General features: G+C 46.1%; 1 protein-coding gene across 1 annotated transcript in view; it reads left to right on the forward strand.

Moving 5' to 3' along the window:
* PDE2A (phosphodiesterase 2A) overlaps positions 1-20,722 on the forward strand; it is an 859,648-nt gene that overhangs the window by 824,191 nt on the left and 14,735 nt on the right. Inside the window, exons 19-23 of the mRNA XM_063950594.1 lie at positions 1,335-1,405; positions 1,937-2,059; positions 19,041-19,128; positions 19,257-19,304; positions 19,586-19,660. Of these exons, the coding sequence (XP_063806664.1) occupies positions 1,335-1,405; positions 1,937-2,059; positions 19,041-19,128; positions 19,257-19,304; positions 19,586-19,660 (405 nt within the window). The remainder of the gene's footprint in view (positions 1-1,334; positions 1,406-1,936; positions 2,060-19,040; positions 19,129-19,256; positions 19,305-19,585; positions 19,661-20,722) is intronic.

A 20,722-nucleotide genomic window follows, 5' to 3' on the forward strand; every position in this document is an offset into this window, starting at 1 on the left:
CTAGATTGGCACCCCTCCCCCACCACCCTCTATGTTTTTAAGCAGGGAAACCAACAAGGACTGCACAGTGCACAGGCATAATTTTAAGTAAGTCCTATTTATTTATACATAGTGTCAGTCAACTTGGGGTCGGCGTTTGGACGTAGGGTCCCCCGTGCCTGTTCTGGCTGGACTGTCTCAGGGCATCACCATTTAAATACACAGTCACTTTTTATATCCTGTTTTGTCTATTATTTATGTATGCACATTTTTTTTTTTTTTTCACATACTCTCTACCTTTAAACTCATAGTAGAGACCTCCATATACTCACACTTTATATCCCTTTACTATCACTATTTTTTAATGTGATGCCCTGGGGGGGTCCTTTGCTGGATCATGCTTGGGGGTTTCCTGCGTTCCGGATGTTGGCCCCATAGTGTTAGGAACCTGCCCGACAAGAGGTGACCTGGACGATTGGTGGGTAGGCCAATATCCTTGGCCAACGATATACTAACAACCTCTTATGATTTACTATATTATACTGTAATGATCGCTTAGTGCATCTGCACCCCGTTTTGTCTGTGTGTACTACTTTATTCTCAGCAGCATAGCACCTTTCATTACTGGAGGGTGTGCAATTTAGAACCATTTCCCTACTATGTATATGTGTAGAAATACACACCTGAGGTTTGAGAATGCCTCAAATCTAGATTGGCACCCCTCCCCCACCACCCTCTATGTTTTTAAGCAGGGAAACCAACAAGGACTGCACAGTGCACAGGCATAATTTTAAGTAAGTCCTATTTATTTATACATAGTGTCAGTCAACTTGGGGTCGGCGTTTGGACGTAGGGTCCCCCGTGCCTGTTCTGGCTGGACTGTCTCAGGGCATCACCATTTAAATACACAGTCACTTTTTATATCCTGTTTTGTCTATTATTTATGTATGCACATTTTTTTTTTTTTTCACATACTCTCTACCTTTAAACTCATAGTAGAGACCTCCATATACTCACACTTTATATCCCTTTACTATCACTATTTTTTAATGTGATGCCCTGGGGGGGTCCTTTGCTGGATCATGCTTGGGGGTTTCCTGCGTTCCGGATGTTGGCCCCATAGTGTTAGGAACCTGCCCGACAAGAGGTGACCTGGACGATTGGTGGGTAGGCCAATATCCTTGGCCAACGATATACTAACAACCTCTTATGATTTACTATATTATACTGTAATGATCGCTTAGTGCATCTGCACCCCGTTTTGTCTGTGTATACACAAGCACACACAGGAGCACACATATGTATACATATAATACATGTGTACTGATCCTCTCCTGCTCCTCCCCCTCTTGCAGGCTACTCTCGGTATGTTTGAGGACATGAACTTTGTCAACAACTACAAGATTGATCGGACCACACTCATCAGGTTTGTTCCTCCCTTTGCCCGTTGCTGTTGGGGATCGGATTCTACGTTCAGTGCTGAGCACACTATAGAACAGACCGGAAATGTAATCTAACCTATAAGATCAGTTTTAGAAGGTATTATGTTAAAGATATTGCCCTGCAGAATTCTAACTCTGCTGTCCCACTGACCACACCCTCTGCGACAGGCCAGCGTCAGGGTAACGCTTTAGCCTGGGCCAGTACCAGGCAGTCTCCGGTGCACAGTCTCCAGCTCCTGGCACCATTGTTGGGAGGGGTACAAGGGTGTCTTTTGGTTGTAAATCCACCTAATCTACATCACTGGCCGCTAATACAGTGGCGGAGACAAAGTAAGGTTCCTCTGTGTACGGGGCCCCTAATATTGAGGTACCTATAATTGTGTCCCTTATTTTGCAGCAACATTGTGAGTGTCTGCATAACACACCAGACCGATGCGACTTACATCCTCTGCAATGACGCGTTACGCCGCTGTGTATCAGGAGCTTGCCAGTAACCATGTCCTTTGTGTGTGCAGATTTTGCCTTATGGTGAAGAAGGGATACCGGGACCCTCCGTACCACAACTGGATGCATGCCTTCTCCGTGTCACACTTCTGCTATCTCCTCTACAAGAACCTGGAACTCGTCAATTACCTGGAGTACGTTTTATCAGGTGTTGTAGTGTATGTCACTATAAGCCGCACTTCCCATCTCTCACACTGGAGGGCGCTCTGCTACAGTGAGATAAATGGCTCATTTTAGGAAGGAGGAAGGGCCCGAGCTTCTTCTTATCCTGCTCCAATGACCCACACAAGCGTCATCTACAGACCTGTCTATACTGTACTTTATCTCTCTATCCCTTAGTATCTCCACAGACCTATCTGTACTGTACTGTACTGTACTGTGTCTCTCTATCCCTCAGTATCTCCACAGACCTGTCTGTACTGTACTGTACTGTGTCTCTCTATCCCTCAGTATCTCCACAGACCTGTCTGTACTGTACTGTATCACTCTATCCCTCAGTATCTCCACAGACCTGTCTGTACTGTACTGTGTCTCTCTATCCCTCAGTATCTCCACAGACCTATCTGTACTGTACTGTGTCTCTCTATCCCTCACTATCTCCACAGACCTGTCTGTGCTGTACTGTGTCTCTCTATCCCTCAGTGTCTCCACAGACCTGTCTGTACTGTACGGTGTCACTCTATCCCTCAGTATATACACAGACCTGTCTGTACTGTACTGTGTCTCTCTATCCCTCAGTATATACACAGACCTGTCTGTACTGTACTGTGTCTCTCTATACCTCAGTATCTCCACAGACCTGTCTGTACTGTACTGTGTCTCTCTATACCTCAGTATCTCCACAGACCTATCTGTACTGTACTGTGTCTCTCTATCTCTCAGTATATACACAGACCTGTCTGTACTGTACTGTGTTTCTCTATCCCTCAGTATCTCCACAGACCTGTCTGTACTGTACTGTGTGTCTCTATACCTCAGTATCTCCACAGACCTGTCTGTACTGTACTGTACTGTACTGTGTCTCTCTATCCCTCAGTGTCTCCACAGACCTGTCTGTACTGTACTGTGTGTCTCTATACCTCAGTATCTCCACAGACCTGTCTGTACTGTACTGTACTGTACTGTACTGTGTCTCTGTATCCCTCAGTGTCTCCACAGACCTGTCTGTACTGTACTGTGTCTCTCTATACCTCAGTATCTCCACAGACCTGTCTGTACTGTACTGTCTCTCTATCCCTCAGTATCTCCACAGACCTGTCTGTACTGTACTGTCTCTCTATCCCTCAGTATATACACAGACCTGTCTGTACTGTACTGTGTCTCTCTATCCCTCAGTATCTCCACAAACCTGTCTGTACTGTACTGTGTCTCTCTATCCCTCAGTATATACATAGACCTGTATGTACTGTACTGTGTCTCTCTATCCCTCAGTGTCTCCACAAACCTGTCTGTACTGTACTGTGTCTCTCTATCCCTCAGTGTCTCCACAAACCTGTCTGTACTGTACTGTGTCTCTCTATCCCTCAGTATATACACAGACCTGTCTGTACTGTACTGTACTGTATCTCTCTATCCCTCAGTATCTCCACAGACCTATCTGTACTGTACTGTGTCCCTCTATCCCTCAGTATCTCCACAGACCTGTCTGTACTGTACTGTGTCCCTCTATCCCTCAGTATCTCCACAGACCTGTCTGTACTGTACTGTGTTTCTCTATCCCTCAGTATCCCCACAGACCTGTCTGTACTGTACTGTGTCTCTCTATCCCTCAGTATCTCCACAGACCTGTCTGTACTGTACTGTGTCTCTCTATCCCTCAGTATCTCCACAAACCTGTCTGTACTGTACTGTCTCTCTATCCCTCAGTATCTCCACAAACCTGTCTGTACTGTACTGTGTCTCTCTATCCCTCAGTATATACACAGAACTGTCTGTGCTGTACTGTGTCTCACTATCCCTCAGTATCTCCACAGACCTGTCTGTACTGTACTGTGTCTCTCTATCCCTCAGTATCTCCACAAACCTGTCTGTACTGTACTGTGTCTCTCTATCCCTCAGTATCTCCACAAACCTGTCTGTACTGTACTGTGTCTCTCTATCCCTCAGTATATACACAGAACTGTCTGTGCTGTACTGTGTCTCACTATCCCTCAGTATCTCCACAGACCTGTCTGTACTGTACTGTGTCTCTCTATCCCTCAGTGTCTCCACAGACCTGTCTGTACTGTACTGTATCTCACTATCCCTCAGTATCTCCACAGACCTGTCTGTACTGTACTGTGTCTCTCTATCCCTCAGTATCTCCACAGACCTATCTGTACTGTACTGTGTCTCTCTATACCTCAGTATCTCCACAGACCTGTATGTACTGTACTGTGTCTCTCTATCCCTCAGTATACACAGACCTATCTGTACTGTACTGTGTCTCTCTATCCCTCAGTATCTCCACAGACCTATCTGTACTGTACTGTGTCTCTCTATGCCTCACTATCTCCATGCACCTGTCTGTACTGTACTGTATCTCTCTATCCCTCAGTATATACACAGACCTGACTGTACTGTACTGTATCTCTCTATTCCGCAGTATCTCCACAGACCTGTCTGTACTGTACTGTACTATGTCTCTCTATACCTCAGTATCTCTCCACAGACCTGTATGTACTGTACTGTGTCTCTCTATCCCTCAGTGTCTCCACAGACCTGTATGTACTGTACTGTGTCTCTCCATCCCTCAGTATATACACAGACCTGTCTGTACTGTACTGTGTCTCTCTATCCCTCAGTATATACACAGACCTGTCTGTACTGTACTGTGTCACTCTATCCCTCAGTGTCTCCACAGACCTGTCTGTACTGTACTGTCTCTCTATCCCTCAGTATCTCCAGAGACCTGTCTGTACTGTACTGTGTCTCTCTATCCCTCAGTATCTCAAGAGACCTGTTTGTACTGTACTGTGTCTCTATATTCCTCAGTATCTCCACAGACCTGTTTGTACTGTTCTGTATCTCTCTATCCCTCAGTATCTCCAGAGACCTGTCTGTACTGTACTGTGTCTCTCTATCCCTCAGTATCTCAAGAGACCTGTTTGTACTGTACTGTGTCTCTATATCCCTCAGTATCTCCACAGACCTGTTTGTACTGTACTGTGTCTCTCTATCCCTCAGTATCTCCACAGACCTATCTGTACTGTACGGTGTCTCTCTATCCCTCAGTATCTCCACAGACCTATCTGTGCTGTACGGTGTCTCTCTATCCCTCAGTATCTCCACAGACCTATCTGTACTGTACGGTGTCTCTCTATACCTCAGTATCTCCACAGACCTGTCTGTACTGTACTGTGTCTCTATATCCCTCAGTATCTCCACAGACCTATCTGTGCTGTACTGTGTCTCTCTATACCTCAGTATCTCCACAGACCTGTCTGTACTGTACTGTGTCTCTCTATCCCTCAGTATCTCTCCACAGACCTGTATGTACTGTACTGTATCTCTCTATCCCTCATTATCTCCACAGACATGTCTGTACTGTACTGTCTCTCTATCCCTCAGTATCTCCACAGACCTGTCTGTACTGTACTGTGTCTCTCTATCCCTCATTATCTCCACAGACATGTCTGTACTGTACTGTCTCTCTATCCCTCAGTATCTCCACAGACCTGTCTGTACTGTACTGTATCTCTCTATCCCTCAGTATCTCCACAGACCTATCTGTATTGTACTGTGTCTCTCTATCCCTCAGTATCTCCACAGACCTGTCTGTACTGTACTGTATCTCTCTATCCCTCAGTGTCTCCACAGACCTATCTGTACTGCACTGTGTCTCTCTCTATACCTCAGTATCTCCACAGACCTGTCTGTACTGTACTGTGTCTCTCTATCCCTCAGTATCTCCACAGACCTGTCTGTACTGTGTCTCTCTATCCCTCAGTATCTCCACAGACCTATCTGTACTGTACTGTGTCTCTCTTTACCTCAGTATATACACAGACCTGTCTGTACTGAACTGTATCTCTCTATCCCTCAGTATCTCCACAGACCTGTCTGTACTGTACTGTGTCTCTCTATCCCTCAGTATCTCCATAGACCTGTCTGTACTGTACTGTACTGTACTGTACTGTGTCTCTCTATCCCTCAGTGTCTCCACAGACCTATCTGTACTGCACTGTGTCTCTCTATCCCTCAGTATCTCCACAGACCTGTCTGTACTGTACTGTGTCTCTCTATCCCTCAGTATCTCCACAGACCTGTCTGTACTGTGTCTCTCTATCCCTCAGTATCTCCACAGACCTATCTGTACTGTACTGTGTCTCTCTTTACCTCAGTATATACACAGACCTGTCTGTACTGAACTGTATCTCTCTATCCCTCAGTATCTCCACAGACCTGTCTGTACTGTACTGTGTCTCTCTATCCCTCAGTATCTCCACAGACCTGTCTGTACTGTGTCTCTCTATCCCTCAGTATCTCCACAGACCTATCTGTACTGTACTGTGTCTCTCTTTACCTCAGTATATACACAGACCTGTCTGTACTGTACTGTATCTCTCTATCTCTCAGTATCTCCACAGACCTGTCTGTACTGTACTGTGTCTCTCTATACCTCAGTGTCTCCACAGACCTGTCTGTACTGTACTGTACTGTACTGTGTCTCTCTATCCCTCAGTGTCTCCACAGACCTGTATGTACTGTATTGTGTCTCTCTATACCTCAGTATCTCTCCACAGACCTGTCTGTACTGTACTGTACTGTACTGTACTGTGTCCCTCTATCCCTCAGTGTCTCAACAGACCTGTCTGTACTGTACTGTATCTCTCTATCCCTCAGTATCTCTCCACAGACCTGTCTGTACTGTACTGTATCTCTCTATACCTCAGTATCTCTCCACAGACCTGTCTCTACTGTACTGTGTCTCTCTATCCCTCAGTATCTCCACAGACCTGTCTGTACTGTACTGTGTCTCTCTATCCCTCAGTATCTCCACAGACCTATCTGTACTGTACTGTGTCTCTCTATCCCTCAGTGTCTCCACAGACCTGTCTGTACTGTACTGTGTCTCTCTATCCCTTAGTGTCTCCACAGACCTGTCTGTACTGTACTGTGTCTCTCTATCCCTTAGTGTCTCCACAGACCTGTCTGTACTGTACTGTGTCTCTCTATCCCTTAGTGTCTCCACAGACCTGTCTGTACTGTACTGTGTCTCTCTATCCCTCAGTATCTCCACAGACCTGTATGTACTGTACTGTGTCTCTCTATACCTCAGTATCTCCACAGACCTGTCTGTACTGTACTGTGTCTCTCTATCCCTCAGTATATACACAGACCTGTCTGTACTGCACTGTGTCTCTCTATCCCTCAGTATCTCCACAGATCTGTCTGTACTGTACTGTGTCTCTCTATCCCTCAGTGTCTCCACAGACCTGTCTGTACTGTACTGTGTCTCTCTATCCCTCAGTGTCTCCACAGACCTGTCTGTACTGTACTGTGTCTCTCTATCCTTCAGTATCTCCACAGACCTGTCTGTACTGTACTGTGTCTCTCTATACCTCAGTATCTCCACAGACCTGTCTGTACTGTACTGTGTCTCTCTATCCCTCAGTGTCTCCACAGACCTGTCTGTACTGTACTGTGTCTCTCTATACCTCAGTATCTCCACAGACCTGTCTGTACTGTACTGTGTCTCTCTATCCTTCAGTATCTTCACAGACCTGTTTGTACTGTACTGTGTCTCTCTATACCTCAGTATCTCCACAGACCTGTCTGTACTGTACTGTGTCTCTCTATCCCTCAGTATATACACAGACCTGTCTGTACTGTACTGTGTCTCTCTATCCCTCAGTATATACACAGACCTGTCTGTACTGTACTGTGTCTCTCTATCCCTCAGTATCTCCACAGACCTGTCTGTACTGTACTGTGTCTCTCTATCCCTCAGTATATACACAGACCTGTCTGTACTGTACTGTGTCTCTCTATCCCTCAGTATATACACAGACCTGTCTGTACTGTACTGTGTCTCTCTATCCCTCAGTATCTCCACAGACCTGTCTGTACTGTACTGTGTCTCTCTATCCCTCAGTATATACACAGACCTGTCTGTACTGTACTGTGTCTCTCTATTCCCCAGTGTCTCCACAGACCTGTCTGTACTGTACTGTGTCTCTCTATCCCTCAGTGTCCCCAGAGACCTGTATGTACTGTACTGTGTCTCTCTATCCCTCAGTGTCTCCAGAGACCTGTATGTACTGTACTGTGTCTCTCTATCCCTCAGTGTCTCCAGAGACCTGTCTGTACTGTACTGTCTCTCTCTATCCCTCAGTATATACACAGACCTGTCTGTACTGTACTGTGTCTCTCTATACCTCAGTATCTCCACAGACCTGTCTGTACTGTACTGTGTCTCTCTATCCCTCAGTGTCTCCACAGACCTATCTGTACTGTACTGTGTATGTCTATCCTTCAGTATATACACAGACCTATCTGTACTGTACTGTGTCTCTCTATCCCTCAGTATCTCCACAGACCTGTCTGTACTGTACTGTCTCTCTATCCCTCAGTGTCTCCACAGACCTGTATGTACTGTACTGTGTCTCTCTATCCCTCAGTGTCTCCAGAGACCTGTCTGTACTGTACTGTGTATCTCTATCCTTCAGTATATACACAGACCTATCTGTACTGTACTGTGTCTCTCTATCCCTCAGTATATACACAGAACTGTCTGTGCTGTACTGTGTCTCTTTATCCTTCAGTATATACACAGACCTATCTGTACTGTACTGTGTCTCTCTATCCCTCAGTATCTCCACAGACCTGTCTGTACTGTACTGTGTCTCTCTATTCCTCAGTGTCTCCACAGACCTGTCTGTACTGTACTGTGTCTCTCTATACCTCAGTATCTCCACAGACCTGTCTGAACTGTACTGTGTCTCTCTATCCCTCACTATCTCCATACACCTATCTGTACTGTACTGTGTCTCTCTATCCCTCAGTATCTCCACAGACCTGACTGTACTGTACTGTATCTCTCTATCCCTCAGTGTCTCCACAGACCTGTCTGTACTGTACTGTGTCTCTCTATCCCTCATTATCTCCACAGACCTATCTGTACTGTACTGTGTTTCTCTATACCTCAGTATCTCCACAGACCTATCTGTACTGTACTGTGTCTCTCTATCCCTCAGTATATACACAGACCTGTCTGTACTGTACTGTCTCTCTATCCCTCAGTATATACACAGACCTGTCTGTACTGTACTGTGTCTCTCTATCCCTCAGTATATACACAGACCTGTCAGTACTGTACTGTGTCTCTCTACCCCTCAGTATCTCCACAGACCTGTCTGTACTGTACTGTGTCTCTCTATCCCTCAGTATCTCCACAGACCTGTCTGTACTGCACTGTGTCTCTCTATCCCTAAGTGTCTCCACAGACCTGTCTGTACTGTACTGTGTCTCTCTATCCCTCAGTATATACACAGACCTGTCTGTACTGTACTGTGTCTCTCTATCCCTCAGTATCTCCACAGACCTGTATGTACTGTACTGTGTCTCTCTATACCTCAGTATCTCCACAGACCTGTCTGTACTGTACTGTGTCTCTCTATCCCTCAGTATATACACAGACCTGTCTGTACTGCACTGTGTCTCTCTATCCCTCAGTATCTCCACAGATCTGTCTGTACTGTACTGTGTCTCTCTATCCCTCAGTGTCTCCACAGACCTGTCTGTACTGTACTGTGTCTCTCTATCCCTCAGTGTCTCCACAGACCTGTCTGTACTGTACTGTGTCTCTCTATCCTTCAGTATCTCCACAGACCTGTCTGTACTGTACTGTGTCTCTCTATACCTCAGTATCTCCACAGACCTGTCTGTACTGTACTGTGTCTCTCTATCCCTCAGTGTCTCCACAGACCTGTCTGTACTGTACTGTGTCTCTCTATACCTCAGTATCTCCACAGACCTGTCTGTACTGTACTGTGTCTCTCTATCCTTCAGTATCTTCACAGACCTGTTTGTACTGTACTGTGTCTCTCTATACCTCAGTATCTCCACAGACCTGTCTGTACTGTACTGTGTCTCTCTATCCCTCAGTATATACACAGACCTGTCTGTACTGTACTGTGTCTCTCTATCCCTCAGTATATACACAGACCTGTCTGTACTGTACTGTGTCTCTCTATCCCTCAGTATCTCCACAGACCTGTCTGTACTGTACTGTGTCTCTCTATCCCTCAGTATATACACAGACCTGTCTGTACTGTACTGTGTCTCTCTATCCCTCAGTATATACACAGACCTGTCTGTACTGTACTGTGTCTCTCTATCCCTCAGTATCTCCACAGACCTGTCTGTACTGTACTGTGTCTCTCTATCCCTCAGTATATACACAGACCTGTCTGTACTGTACTGTGTCTCTCTATTCCCCAGTGTCTCCACAGACCTGTCTGTACTGTACTGTGTCTCTCTATCCCTCAGTGTCCCCAGAGACCTGTATGTACTGTACTGTGTCTCTCTATCCCTCAGTGTCTCCAGAGACCTGTATGTACTGTACTGTGTCTCTCTATCCCTCAGTGTCTCCAGAGACCTGTCTGTACTGTACTGTCTCTCTCTATCCCTCAGTATATACACAGACCTGTCTGTACTGTACTGTGTCTCTCTATACCTCAGTATCTCCACAGACCTGTCTGTACTGTACTGTGTCTCTCTATCCCTCAGTGTCTCCACAGACCTATCTGTACTGTACTGTGTATGTCTATCCTTCAGTATATACACAGACCTATCTGTACTGTACTGTGTCTCTCTATCCCTCAGTATCTCCACAGACCTGTCTGTACTGTACTGTCTCTCTATCCCTCAGTGTCTCCACAGACCTGTATGTACTGTACTGTGTCTCTCTATCCCTCAGTGTCTCCAGAGACCTGTCTGTACTGTACTGTGTATCTCTATCCTTCAGTATATACACAGACCTATCTGTACTGTACTGTGTCTCTCTATCCCTCAGTATATACACAGAACTGTCTGTGCTGTACTGTGTCTCTTTATCCTTCAGTATATACACAGACCTATCTGTACTGTACTGTGTCTCTCTATCCCTCAGTATCTCCACAGACCTGTCTGTACTGTACTGTGTCTCTCTATTCCTCAGTGTCTCCACAGACCTGTCTGTACTGTACTGTGTCTCTCTATACCTCAGTATCTCCACAGACCTGTCTGAACTGTACTGTGTCTCTCTATCCCTCACTATCTCCATACACCTATCTGTACTGTACTGTGTCTCTCTATCCCTCAGTATCTCCACAGACCTGACTGTACTGTACTGTATCTCTCTATCCCTCAGTGTCTCCACAGACCTGTCTGTACTGTACTGTGTCTCTCTATCCCTCAGTATATACACAGACCTGTCTGTACTGTACTGTGTCTCTCTATCCCTCGGTATATACACAGACCTATCTGTACTGTACTGTGTCTCTCTATCCCTCAGTATATACACAGACCTGTCTGTACTGTACTGTCTCTCTATCCCTCAGTATATACACAGACCTGTCTGTACTGTACTGTGTCTCTCTATCCCTCAGTATATACACAGACCTGTCAGTACTGTACTGTGTCTCTCTACCCCTCAGTATCTCCACAGACCTGTCTGTACTGTACTGTGTCTCTCTATCCCTCAGTATCTCCACAGACCTGTCTGTACTGCACTGTGTCTCTCTATCCCTAAGTGTCTCCACAGACCTGTCTGTACTGTACTGTGTCTCTCTATCCCTCAGTATATACACAGACCTGTCTGTACTGTACTGTGTCTCTCTATCCCTCAGTATATACACAGACCTGTCTGTACTGTACTGTGTCTCTCTATCCCTCAGTATATACATAGACCTGTCAGTACTGTACTGTGTCTCTCTATCCCTCAGTATCTCCACAGACCTGTCTGTACTGCTTTGTGTCTCTCTATCCCTCAGTGTCTCCACAGACCTGTCTGTACTGTACTGTGTCTCTCTATACCTCAGTATCTCCACAGACCTGTCTGTACTGTGCTGTGTCTCTCTATCCTTCAGTATCTCCACAGACCTGTCTGTACTGCACTGTGTCTCTCTATCCCTCAGTATCTCCACAGACCTGTCTGTACTGTACTGTGTCTCTCTATCCCTCAGTATATACACAGACCTGTCTGTACTGCACTGTGTCTCTCTATACCTCAGTATCTCCACAGACCTGTCTGTACTGCTTTGTGTCTCTCTATCCCTCAGTGTCTCCACAGACCTGTCTGTACTGTACTGTGTCTCTCTATCCCTCAGTATCTCCACAGACCTGTCTGTACTGCACTGTGTCTCTCTATCCCTCAGTATCTCCACAGACCTGTCTGTACTGCACTGTGTCTCTCTATCCCTCAGTGTCTCCACAGACCTGTCTGTACTGTACTGTGTCTCTCTATCTCTCAGTATCTCCACAGACCTGCCTGTACTGTACTATGTCTCTCTATCCCTCAGTATCTCCACAGACCTGTATGTACTGTACTGTGTCTCTCTATCCCTCAGTGTCTCCACAGACCTGTCTGTACTGCACTGTGTCTCTCTATCTCTCAGTATATACACAGACCTGTCTGTACTGTACTGTGTCTCTCTATCCCTCAGTGTCTCCAGAGACCTGTATGTACTGTACTGTGTCTCTCTATACCTCAGTATCTTCACAGACCTATCTGTACTGTACTGTGTCTTTCTATCCCTCAGTATATACACTGACCTGTCTGTACTGTACTGTGTCTCTCTGTCCCTCAGTGTCTCCAGAGACCTGTCTGTACTGTACTGTATCTCTCTATCCCTCAGTGTCTCCAGAGACCTGTCTGTACTGTACTGTATCTCTCTATCCCTCAGTGTCTCCAGAGACCTGTCTGTACTGTACTGCGTCTCTCTATCCCTCAGTGTCTCCAGAGACCTGTCTGTACTGTACTGTATCTCTCTATCCCTCAGTGTCTCCAGAGACCTGTCTGTACTGTACTATATCTCTCTATCCCTCAGTATATACACAGACCTGTCTGTACTGTACTGTGTCTCTCTATACCTCAGTATCTCCACAGACCTGTCTGTAATGTACTGTGTCTCTCTATCCCTCAGTGTCTCCAGAGACCTGTCTGTACTGTACTGTATCTCTCTATCCCTCAGTGTCTCCAGAGACCTGTCTGTACTGTACTGTGTCTCTCTATCCTTCAGTATATACACAGACCTATCTGTACTGTACTGTGTCCTTCTATCCCTCAGTATATACACAGAACTGTCTGTACTGTACTGTGTCTCTCTATCCCTCAGTATCTCCACAGACCTGTCTGTACTGTACTGTGTCTCTCTATCCCTCAGTATATACACAGACCTGTATGTACTGTACTGTGTCTCTCTATACCTCAGTATCTCCACAGACCTGTCTGTACTGTACTGTGTCTCTCTATCCCTCAGTATATACACAGACCTGTATGTACTGTACTGTGTCTCTCTATCCCTCAGTATCTCCACAGACCTGTCTGTACTGTACTGTGTCTCTCTATCCCTCAGTATCTCCACAGACCTGTATGTACTGTACTGTGTCTCTCTATCCCTCATTATCTCCACAGACCTATCGGTACTGTACTGTGTCTCTCTATACCTCAGTATCTCCAGAGACCTGTCTGTACTGTACTGTGTATCTCTATCCCTCAGTGTCTCCACAGACCTATCTGTACTGTACTGTGTCTCTCTATCCCTCATTGTCTCCACAGACCTATCTGTACTGTACTGTATCTCTCTATCCCTCAGTATCTCCACAGACCTGTCTGTACTGTACTGTATCTCTCTATCCCTCAGTGTCTCCACAGACCTGTCTGTACTGTACGGTGTCTCTCTATCCCTCAGTGTCTCCACAGACCTATCTGTACTGTACTGTGTCTCTCTATCCCTCAGTATATACACAGACCTGTCTGTACTGTACTGTGTCTCTCTATCCCTCAGTATCTCCACAGACCTATCTGTACTGTACTGTGTCTCTCTATCCCTCATTATCTCCACAGACCTATCTGTACTGTACTGTGTCTCTCTATCCCTCAGTATCTCCACAGACCTGTCAGTACTGTACTGTGTCTCTCTTCCCCTCAGTATCTCCACAGACCTGTCTGTACTGTACTGTGTCTCTCTATCCCTCAGTGTCTCCACAGACCTGTCTGTACTGTACTGTGTCTCTCTATCCCTCAGTATCTCCACAGACCTGTCTGTACTGTACTGTGTCTCTCTATCCCTCAGTATCTCCACAGACCTGTATGTACTGTACTGTGTCTCTCTATCCCTCAGTGTCTCCACAGACCTGTCTGTACTGTACTGTATCACTCTATCCCTCAGTATCTCCACAGACCTGTCTGTACTGTACTGTGTCTCTCTATCCCTCAGTATCTCCACAGACCTATCTGTACTGTACTGTATCTCTCTATCCCTCAGTATCTCCACAGACCTGTCTGTACTGTACTGTGTCTGTCTATCCCTCATTATCTCCAGAGACCTGTCTGTACTGTACTGTGTCTCTCTTTCCCTCAGTATCTCCACCGACCTGTCTGTACTGTACTGTGTCTCTCTATCCCTCAGTATCTCCACAGACCTGTATGTACTGTACTGTGTCTCTCTATCCTTCAGTATATACACAGACCTATCTGTACTGTACTGTGTCTCTCTATCCCTCAGTATATACACAGAACTATCTGTGCTGTACTGTGTCTCTCTATCCTTCAGTATATACACAGACCTATCTGTAATGTACTGTGTCTCTCTATCCCTCAGTATATACACAGACCTGTCTGTACTGTACTGTGTCTCTCTATCCCTCAGTATCTCCACAGACCTGTCTGTACTGTACTGTGTCTCTCTATCCCTCAGTGTCTCCACAGACCTGTCTGTACTGTACTGTGTCTCTCTATCCCTCAGTATCTCCACAGACCTGACTGTACTGTACTGTATCTCTCTATCCCTCAGTGTCTCCACAGACCGATCTGTACTGTACTGTGTCTCTCTATCCCTCATTATCTCCACAGACCTATCTGTACTGTACTGTGTCTCTCTATCCCTCAGTATATACACAGACCTGTCTGTACTGTACTGTGTCTCTCTATCCCTTAGTATATACACAGACCTGTCTGTACTGTACTGTGTCTCTCTATCCCTCAGTATATACATAGACCTGTATGTACTGTACTGTGTCTCTCTATACCTCAGTATCTCCACAGACCTGTCTGTACTGTGTCTCTCTGTCCCTCAGTATCTCCACAGACCTGTCTGTACTGTACTGTGTCTCTCTATCCCTCAGTGTCTCCACAGACCTGTCTGTACTGTACTGTGTCTCTCTATCCCTCAGTATATACACAGACCTGTCTGTACTGTACTGTGTCTCTCTATCCCTCCGTGTCTCCACAGACCTGTCTGTACTGTACTGTGTCTCTCTATACCTCAGTATCTGCACATACCTGTATGTACTGTACTGTGTCTCTCTATCCCTCAGTATATACACAGACCTGTCTGTACTGTACTGTGTCTCTCTATCCCTCAGTATCTCCACAGACCTATCTGTACTGTACTGTGTCTCTCTATCCCTCAGTATCTCCACAGACCTGTCTGCACTGTACTGTGTCTCTCTATCCCTCAGTATCTCCACAGACCTGTCTGTACTGTACTGTGTCTCTCTATCCCTCAGTATATACACAGACCTGTCTGTACTGTACTGTGTCTCTTTATCCCTCAGTGTGTCCACAGACCTGTCTGTACTGTACTGTGTGTCTCTCTATATTCCCTTAGTGTCTCCACAGACCTGCCTGTACTGTACTGTGTCTCTCTATACCTCAGTATCTCCACAGACCTGTCTGTACTGTACTGTGTCTCTGTATCCCTCAGTGTCTCCACAGACCTGTCTGTACTGTACTGTGTCTCTCTATCCCTCAGTGTCTCCACAGACCTGTATGTACTGTACTGTACTGTACTGTGTCTCTCTATCTCTCAGTATATACACAGACCTGTCTGTACTGTACTGTGTCTCTCTATCTCTAAGTATATACACAGACCTGTCTGTACTGTACTGTGTCTCTCTATACCTCAGTATATACACAGACCTGTCTGTACTGTGTCTCTTTATACCTCAGTATCTCCACAGACCTATCTGTACTGTACTGTGTCTCTTATCCCTCAGTATCTCCACAGACCTGTCTGTACTGTACTGTGTCTCTCTATCCCTCAGTATCTCCACAGACCTGTCTGTACTGTACTGTGTCTCTCTAGCCCTCAGTGTCTCCACAGACCTGTCTGTACTGTACTGTATCTCTCTATCCCTCAGTATATACACAGACCTGTCTGTACTGTACTGTGTCTCTCTATCCCTCAGTATCTACACAGACCTTTCTGTACTGTACTGTGTCTCTCTATCTCTCAGTATATACACAGACCTGTCTGTACTGTACTGTATCTCTCTATCCATCAGTATATACACAGACCTGTCTGTACTGTACTGTGTCTCTCTATCCCTCAGTATCTCCACAGACCTGTATGTACTGTACTGTGTCTCTCTATCCCACATTATCTCCACAGACCTATATGTACTGTACTGTGTCTCTCTATCCCTCAGTGTCTCCACAGACCTGTCTGTACTGTACTGTGTCTCTCTATCTCTCAGTATATACACAGACCTGTCTGTACTGTACTGTGTCTCTCTATACCTCAGTATCTCCACAGACCTGTCTGTACTGTACTGTGTGTCTCTCTATCCCTCAGTATATACACAGACCTGTCTGTACTGTACTGTGTCTCTCTATCCCTCAGTCTCTCCACAGACCTGTCTGTACTGTGTGTCTCTCTATATTCCCTTAGTGTCTCCACAGACCTGTCTGTACTGTACTGTCTCTCTATCTCTCAGTATTTACACAGACCTGTCTGTACTGTACTGTGTCTCTCTATTCCTCAGTATATACACAGACCTATCTGTACTGTACTGTGTCTCTTTATGCCTCAGTATCTCTACAGACCTGTCTGTACTGTACTGTACTGTACTGTACTATACTGTGTCTCTCTATCCCTCAGTGTCTCCACAGACCTGTCTGTACTGTACTGTGTCTCTCTATCTCTCAGTATATACACAGACCTGTCTGTACTGTACTGTACTGTGTCTCTCTATCTTTCAGTATATACACAGACCTGTCTGTACTGTACTGTACTGTGTCTCTCTATCCCTCAGTATATACACAGACCTGTCTGTACTGTACTGTGTCTCTCTATACCTCAGTATCTCCACAGACCTTTATGTACTGTACTGTGTCTCTCTATCCCTCAGTGTCTCCACATACCTGTCTGTACTGTACTGTACTGTACTGTACTGTGTCTCTCTATCTCTCAGTATATACACAGACCTGTCTGTACTGTACTGTGTCTCTCTATCCCTCAGTGTCTCCACAGACCTGTCTGTACTGTACTATTTCTCCCTATCCCTCAGTATCTCCACAGACCTGTATGTACTGTACTGTACTGTATCTCTCTATCTCTCAGTATATACACAGACCTGTCTGTACTGTACTGTACTGTGTCTCTCTATCTCTCAGTATATACACAGACCTGTCTGCACTGTACTGTACTGTGTCTCTCTATCTTTCAGTATATACACAGACCTGTCTGTACTGTACTGTGTCTCTGTATACCTCAGTATCTCCACAGACCTGTCTGTACTGTACTGTGTCTCTCTATCCCTCAGTGTCTTCACAGACCTGTCTGTACTGTACTGTACTGTGTCTCTCTATCCCTCAGTATCTCCACAGACCTGTCTGTACTGTACTGTGTCTCTCTATACCTCAGTATCTCCACAGACCTATCTGTACTGTACTGTGTCTCTCTATCCCTCAGTATCTCCACATACCTGTCTGTACTGTACTGTGTCTCTCTATCCCTCAGTATATACACAGACCTGTCTGTACTGTACTGTGTCTCTCTATCCCTCAGTATCTCCACAGACCTATCTGTACTGTACTGTGTCTCTCTATCCCTCAGTATCTCCACAGACCTGTCTGTACTGTACTGTGTCTCTCTATCCCTCAGTGTCTCCACAGACCTGTCTGTACTGTACTGTGTCTCTCTATCCCTCAGTGTCTCCACAGACCTGTCTGTGCTGTACTGTGTCTCTCTATCCCTCAGTGTCTCCACAGACCTGTCTGTACTGCACTGTGTCTCTCTATCCTTCAGTATCTCCACAGACCTGTATGTACTGCACTGTGTCTCTCTATCCCTCAGTATCTCCACAGACCTGTCTGTACTGTACTGTGTCTCTCTATCCCTCAGTATATACACAGACCTGTCTGTACTGTACTGTGTCTCTCTATCCCTCAGTATCTCCACAGACCTATCTGTACTGTACTGTGTCTCTCTATCCCTCAGTATCTCCACAGACCTGTCTGTACTGTACTGTGTCTCTCTATCCCTCAGTGTCTCCACAGACCTGTCTGTACTGTACTGTGTCTCTCTATCCCTCAGTGTCTCCACAGACCTGTCTGTGCTGTACTGTGTCTCTCTATCCCTCAGTGTCGCCACAGACCTGTCTGTACTGTACTGTGTCTCTCTATCTCTCAGTATCTCCACAGACCTGTCTGTACTGTACTGTGTCTCTCTATCTCTCAGTATCTCCACAGACCTGTCAGTACTGTACTGTGTCTCTCTATCCATCAGTATATACACAGACCTGTCTGTACTGTACTGTGTCTCTCTATACCTCAGTATATACACAGACCTGTCTGTACTGTACTGTGTCTCTCTATACCTCAGTGTCTCCAAGACCTGTCTGTACTGTACTGTGTCTCTCTATACCTCACTATCTCCACAGACCTGTCTGTGCTGTACTGTGTCTCTCTATCCCTCAGTATATACACAGACCTGTCTGTACTGTACTGTATCTCTCTATCCCTCAGTATATACACAGACCTGTCTGTACTGTACTGTGTCTCTCTATACCTCAGTATCTCCACAGACCTGTCTGTACTGTACTGTGTCCACAGACCTGTCTGTACTGTACTGTGTCTCCCTATACCTCAGTATCTCCCATGTTACTGTATATTGCAGTTGTTAATTTATATTCTTATTCTCCCAGGGACATAGAGATTTTTGCCTTGTTTGTGTCGTGTATGTGCCATGACCTGGACCACAGGGGGACAAATAATTCCTTCCAAGTGGCGTCGGTGAGTTTGGGCGGAGCTGACCGGTGTCTCCCATTTTTTCCTCTGTAATCCTGTATTGTCCCCACTTTTCTGGATTGTGAGGATCATTCCTTTATCTGCAGAGTCATTATTATTCTCTTTGTCTCTAGAAATCGGTGCTGGCAGCTCTGTACAGCTCAGAGGGGTCGGTGATGGAGGTAAGTAGTGTCCTCACCAGCCACTAATGCCCTCCTATGGGGAAATACGGGGGGTTCGCCAATAATGACGGTCACATGATCGCAGGCCGGCCAATCTCATTCAGCTCACCCAGCCACGTTCTCCTGTCACTAAAGTATCCCTGAGCCTCCAAATGCCGGGTCTTTCCCCTTACGATGGGGAGGAGGCCGTGGCTTGTAATTGTCCTAATGTGAAGAAATAAGTCGTTTCACCCGTATTGTAATCACTGGTCACAGTCGTCTTCTTTTCTTCTCCTCCGCAGAGACACCACTTCGCCCAGGCGATCGCCATCCTCAACTCGCAGGGGTGTAATATATTTGAACAGTTCTCAAGGAAGGTGAATATATTTCTCACACGCGAATATTCCGGGAACCACGTTGCACACCGGAGGCCTGCGGATGATCACCGGCGAGGCCCGCGTTTATATAAGGCTGTAGTATGATAAATCCATCTTGTGTATCCGTTAAAGAACGTGAATGTAAGGAGTACGTGACAGCCATATTCCCGCTGACACGGGCCGTAGATTAGACCGCCATCCCCTGTGGGCCCGTCTGATATTACACCTACACCCCAGTTACACTGGGAGGAGAGCGGCAGCTGCCTATGGGAGGCTGGGAGATGTACTGTCTGTGATTGTCACGCTTGGCGCTGCCTGGTTCTGCCAGCGCGGCTGCTGGATGGGTAAAGCTGCGGCGGGTGTTACGTCTTTGTGCTGTGTCGTGTTGTCTCAGGGGGGTGCAGCAGACGAGGACAGCTGCTTACTCTTATGGTAGTAGAAGTAATTATGATAATTAGAGCCATTTTACTGACTGCAGCACAGATGTAAGTGTCCGGCGCTACTGCTGACACTGTCTTTGCTAAGCGTTCACATAAGGAACGTCCGGCAGACAGGACACGCACGGGGGGTTTTGCAAACATACTCTGTAATACGGGGCATTGCTTTATTTCATAGGTTCTCAAACTCGGCCCTCATTACCCCCACACAGTGCATGTTTTGCAGGTAATCCAGCAGGTGCACAGGTGAATTAATTACTCACTGACACATTTTAAAAGGTCCGCAGGTGGAGCTAATTATTTCACTTGTGATTCTGTAAGGAGACCTGCAACACATGCCCTGTGTGGGGTAATGAGGACCGAGTTTGAGAACCTGTGCTTTATTTAAATACACAGACGAAAGTGCCCCTTACTGCGCCAACAGCCACAGAGCCTGCACATAATGCACATGACGGTATAGTTACCCTGTGTTGTATCATTGTATTGGTTATGGAGTATATTCAATTGGTGTCGAATCCTGCAGCGGATTCGACAGTTTTCTGATCCGACAGCATTCGACTGTTGAAACCCTCCTTCCCGGGCACTGAATTCGACATATTCAATTTGAAATGGATTCGACACGGCT

This window comes from Pseudophryne corroboree, chromosome 2 (assembly GCF_028390025.1).
Source record: "Pseudophryne corroboree isolate aPseCor3 chromosome 2, aPseCor3.hap2, whole genome shotgun sequence".
Lineage (NCBI taxonomy): Eukaryota > Metazoa > Chordata > Amphibia > Anura > Myobatrachidae > Pseudophryne > Pseudophryne corroboree.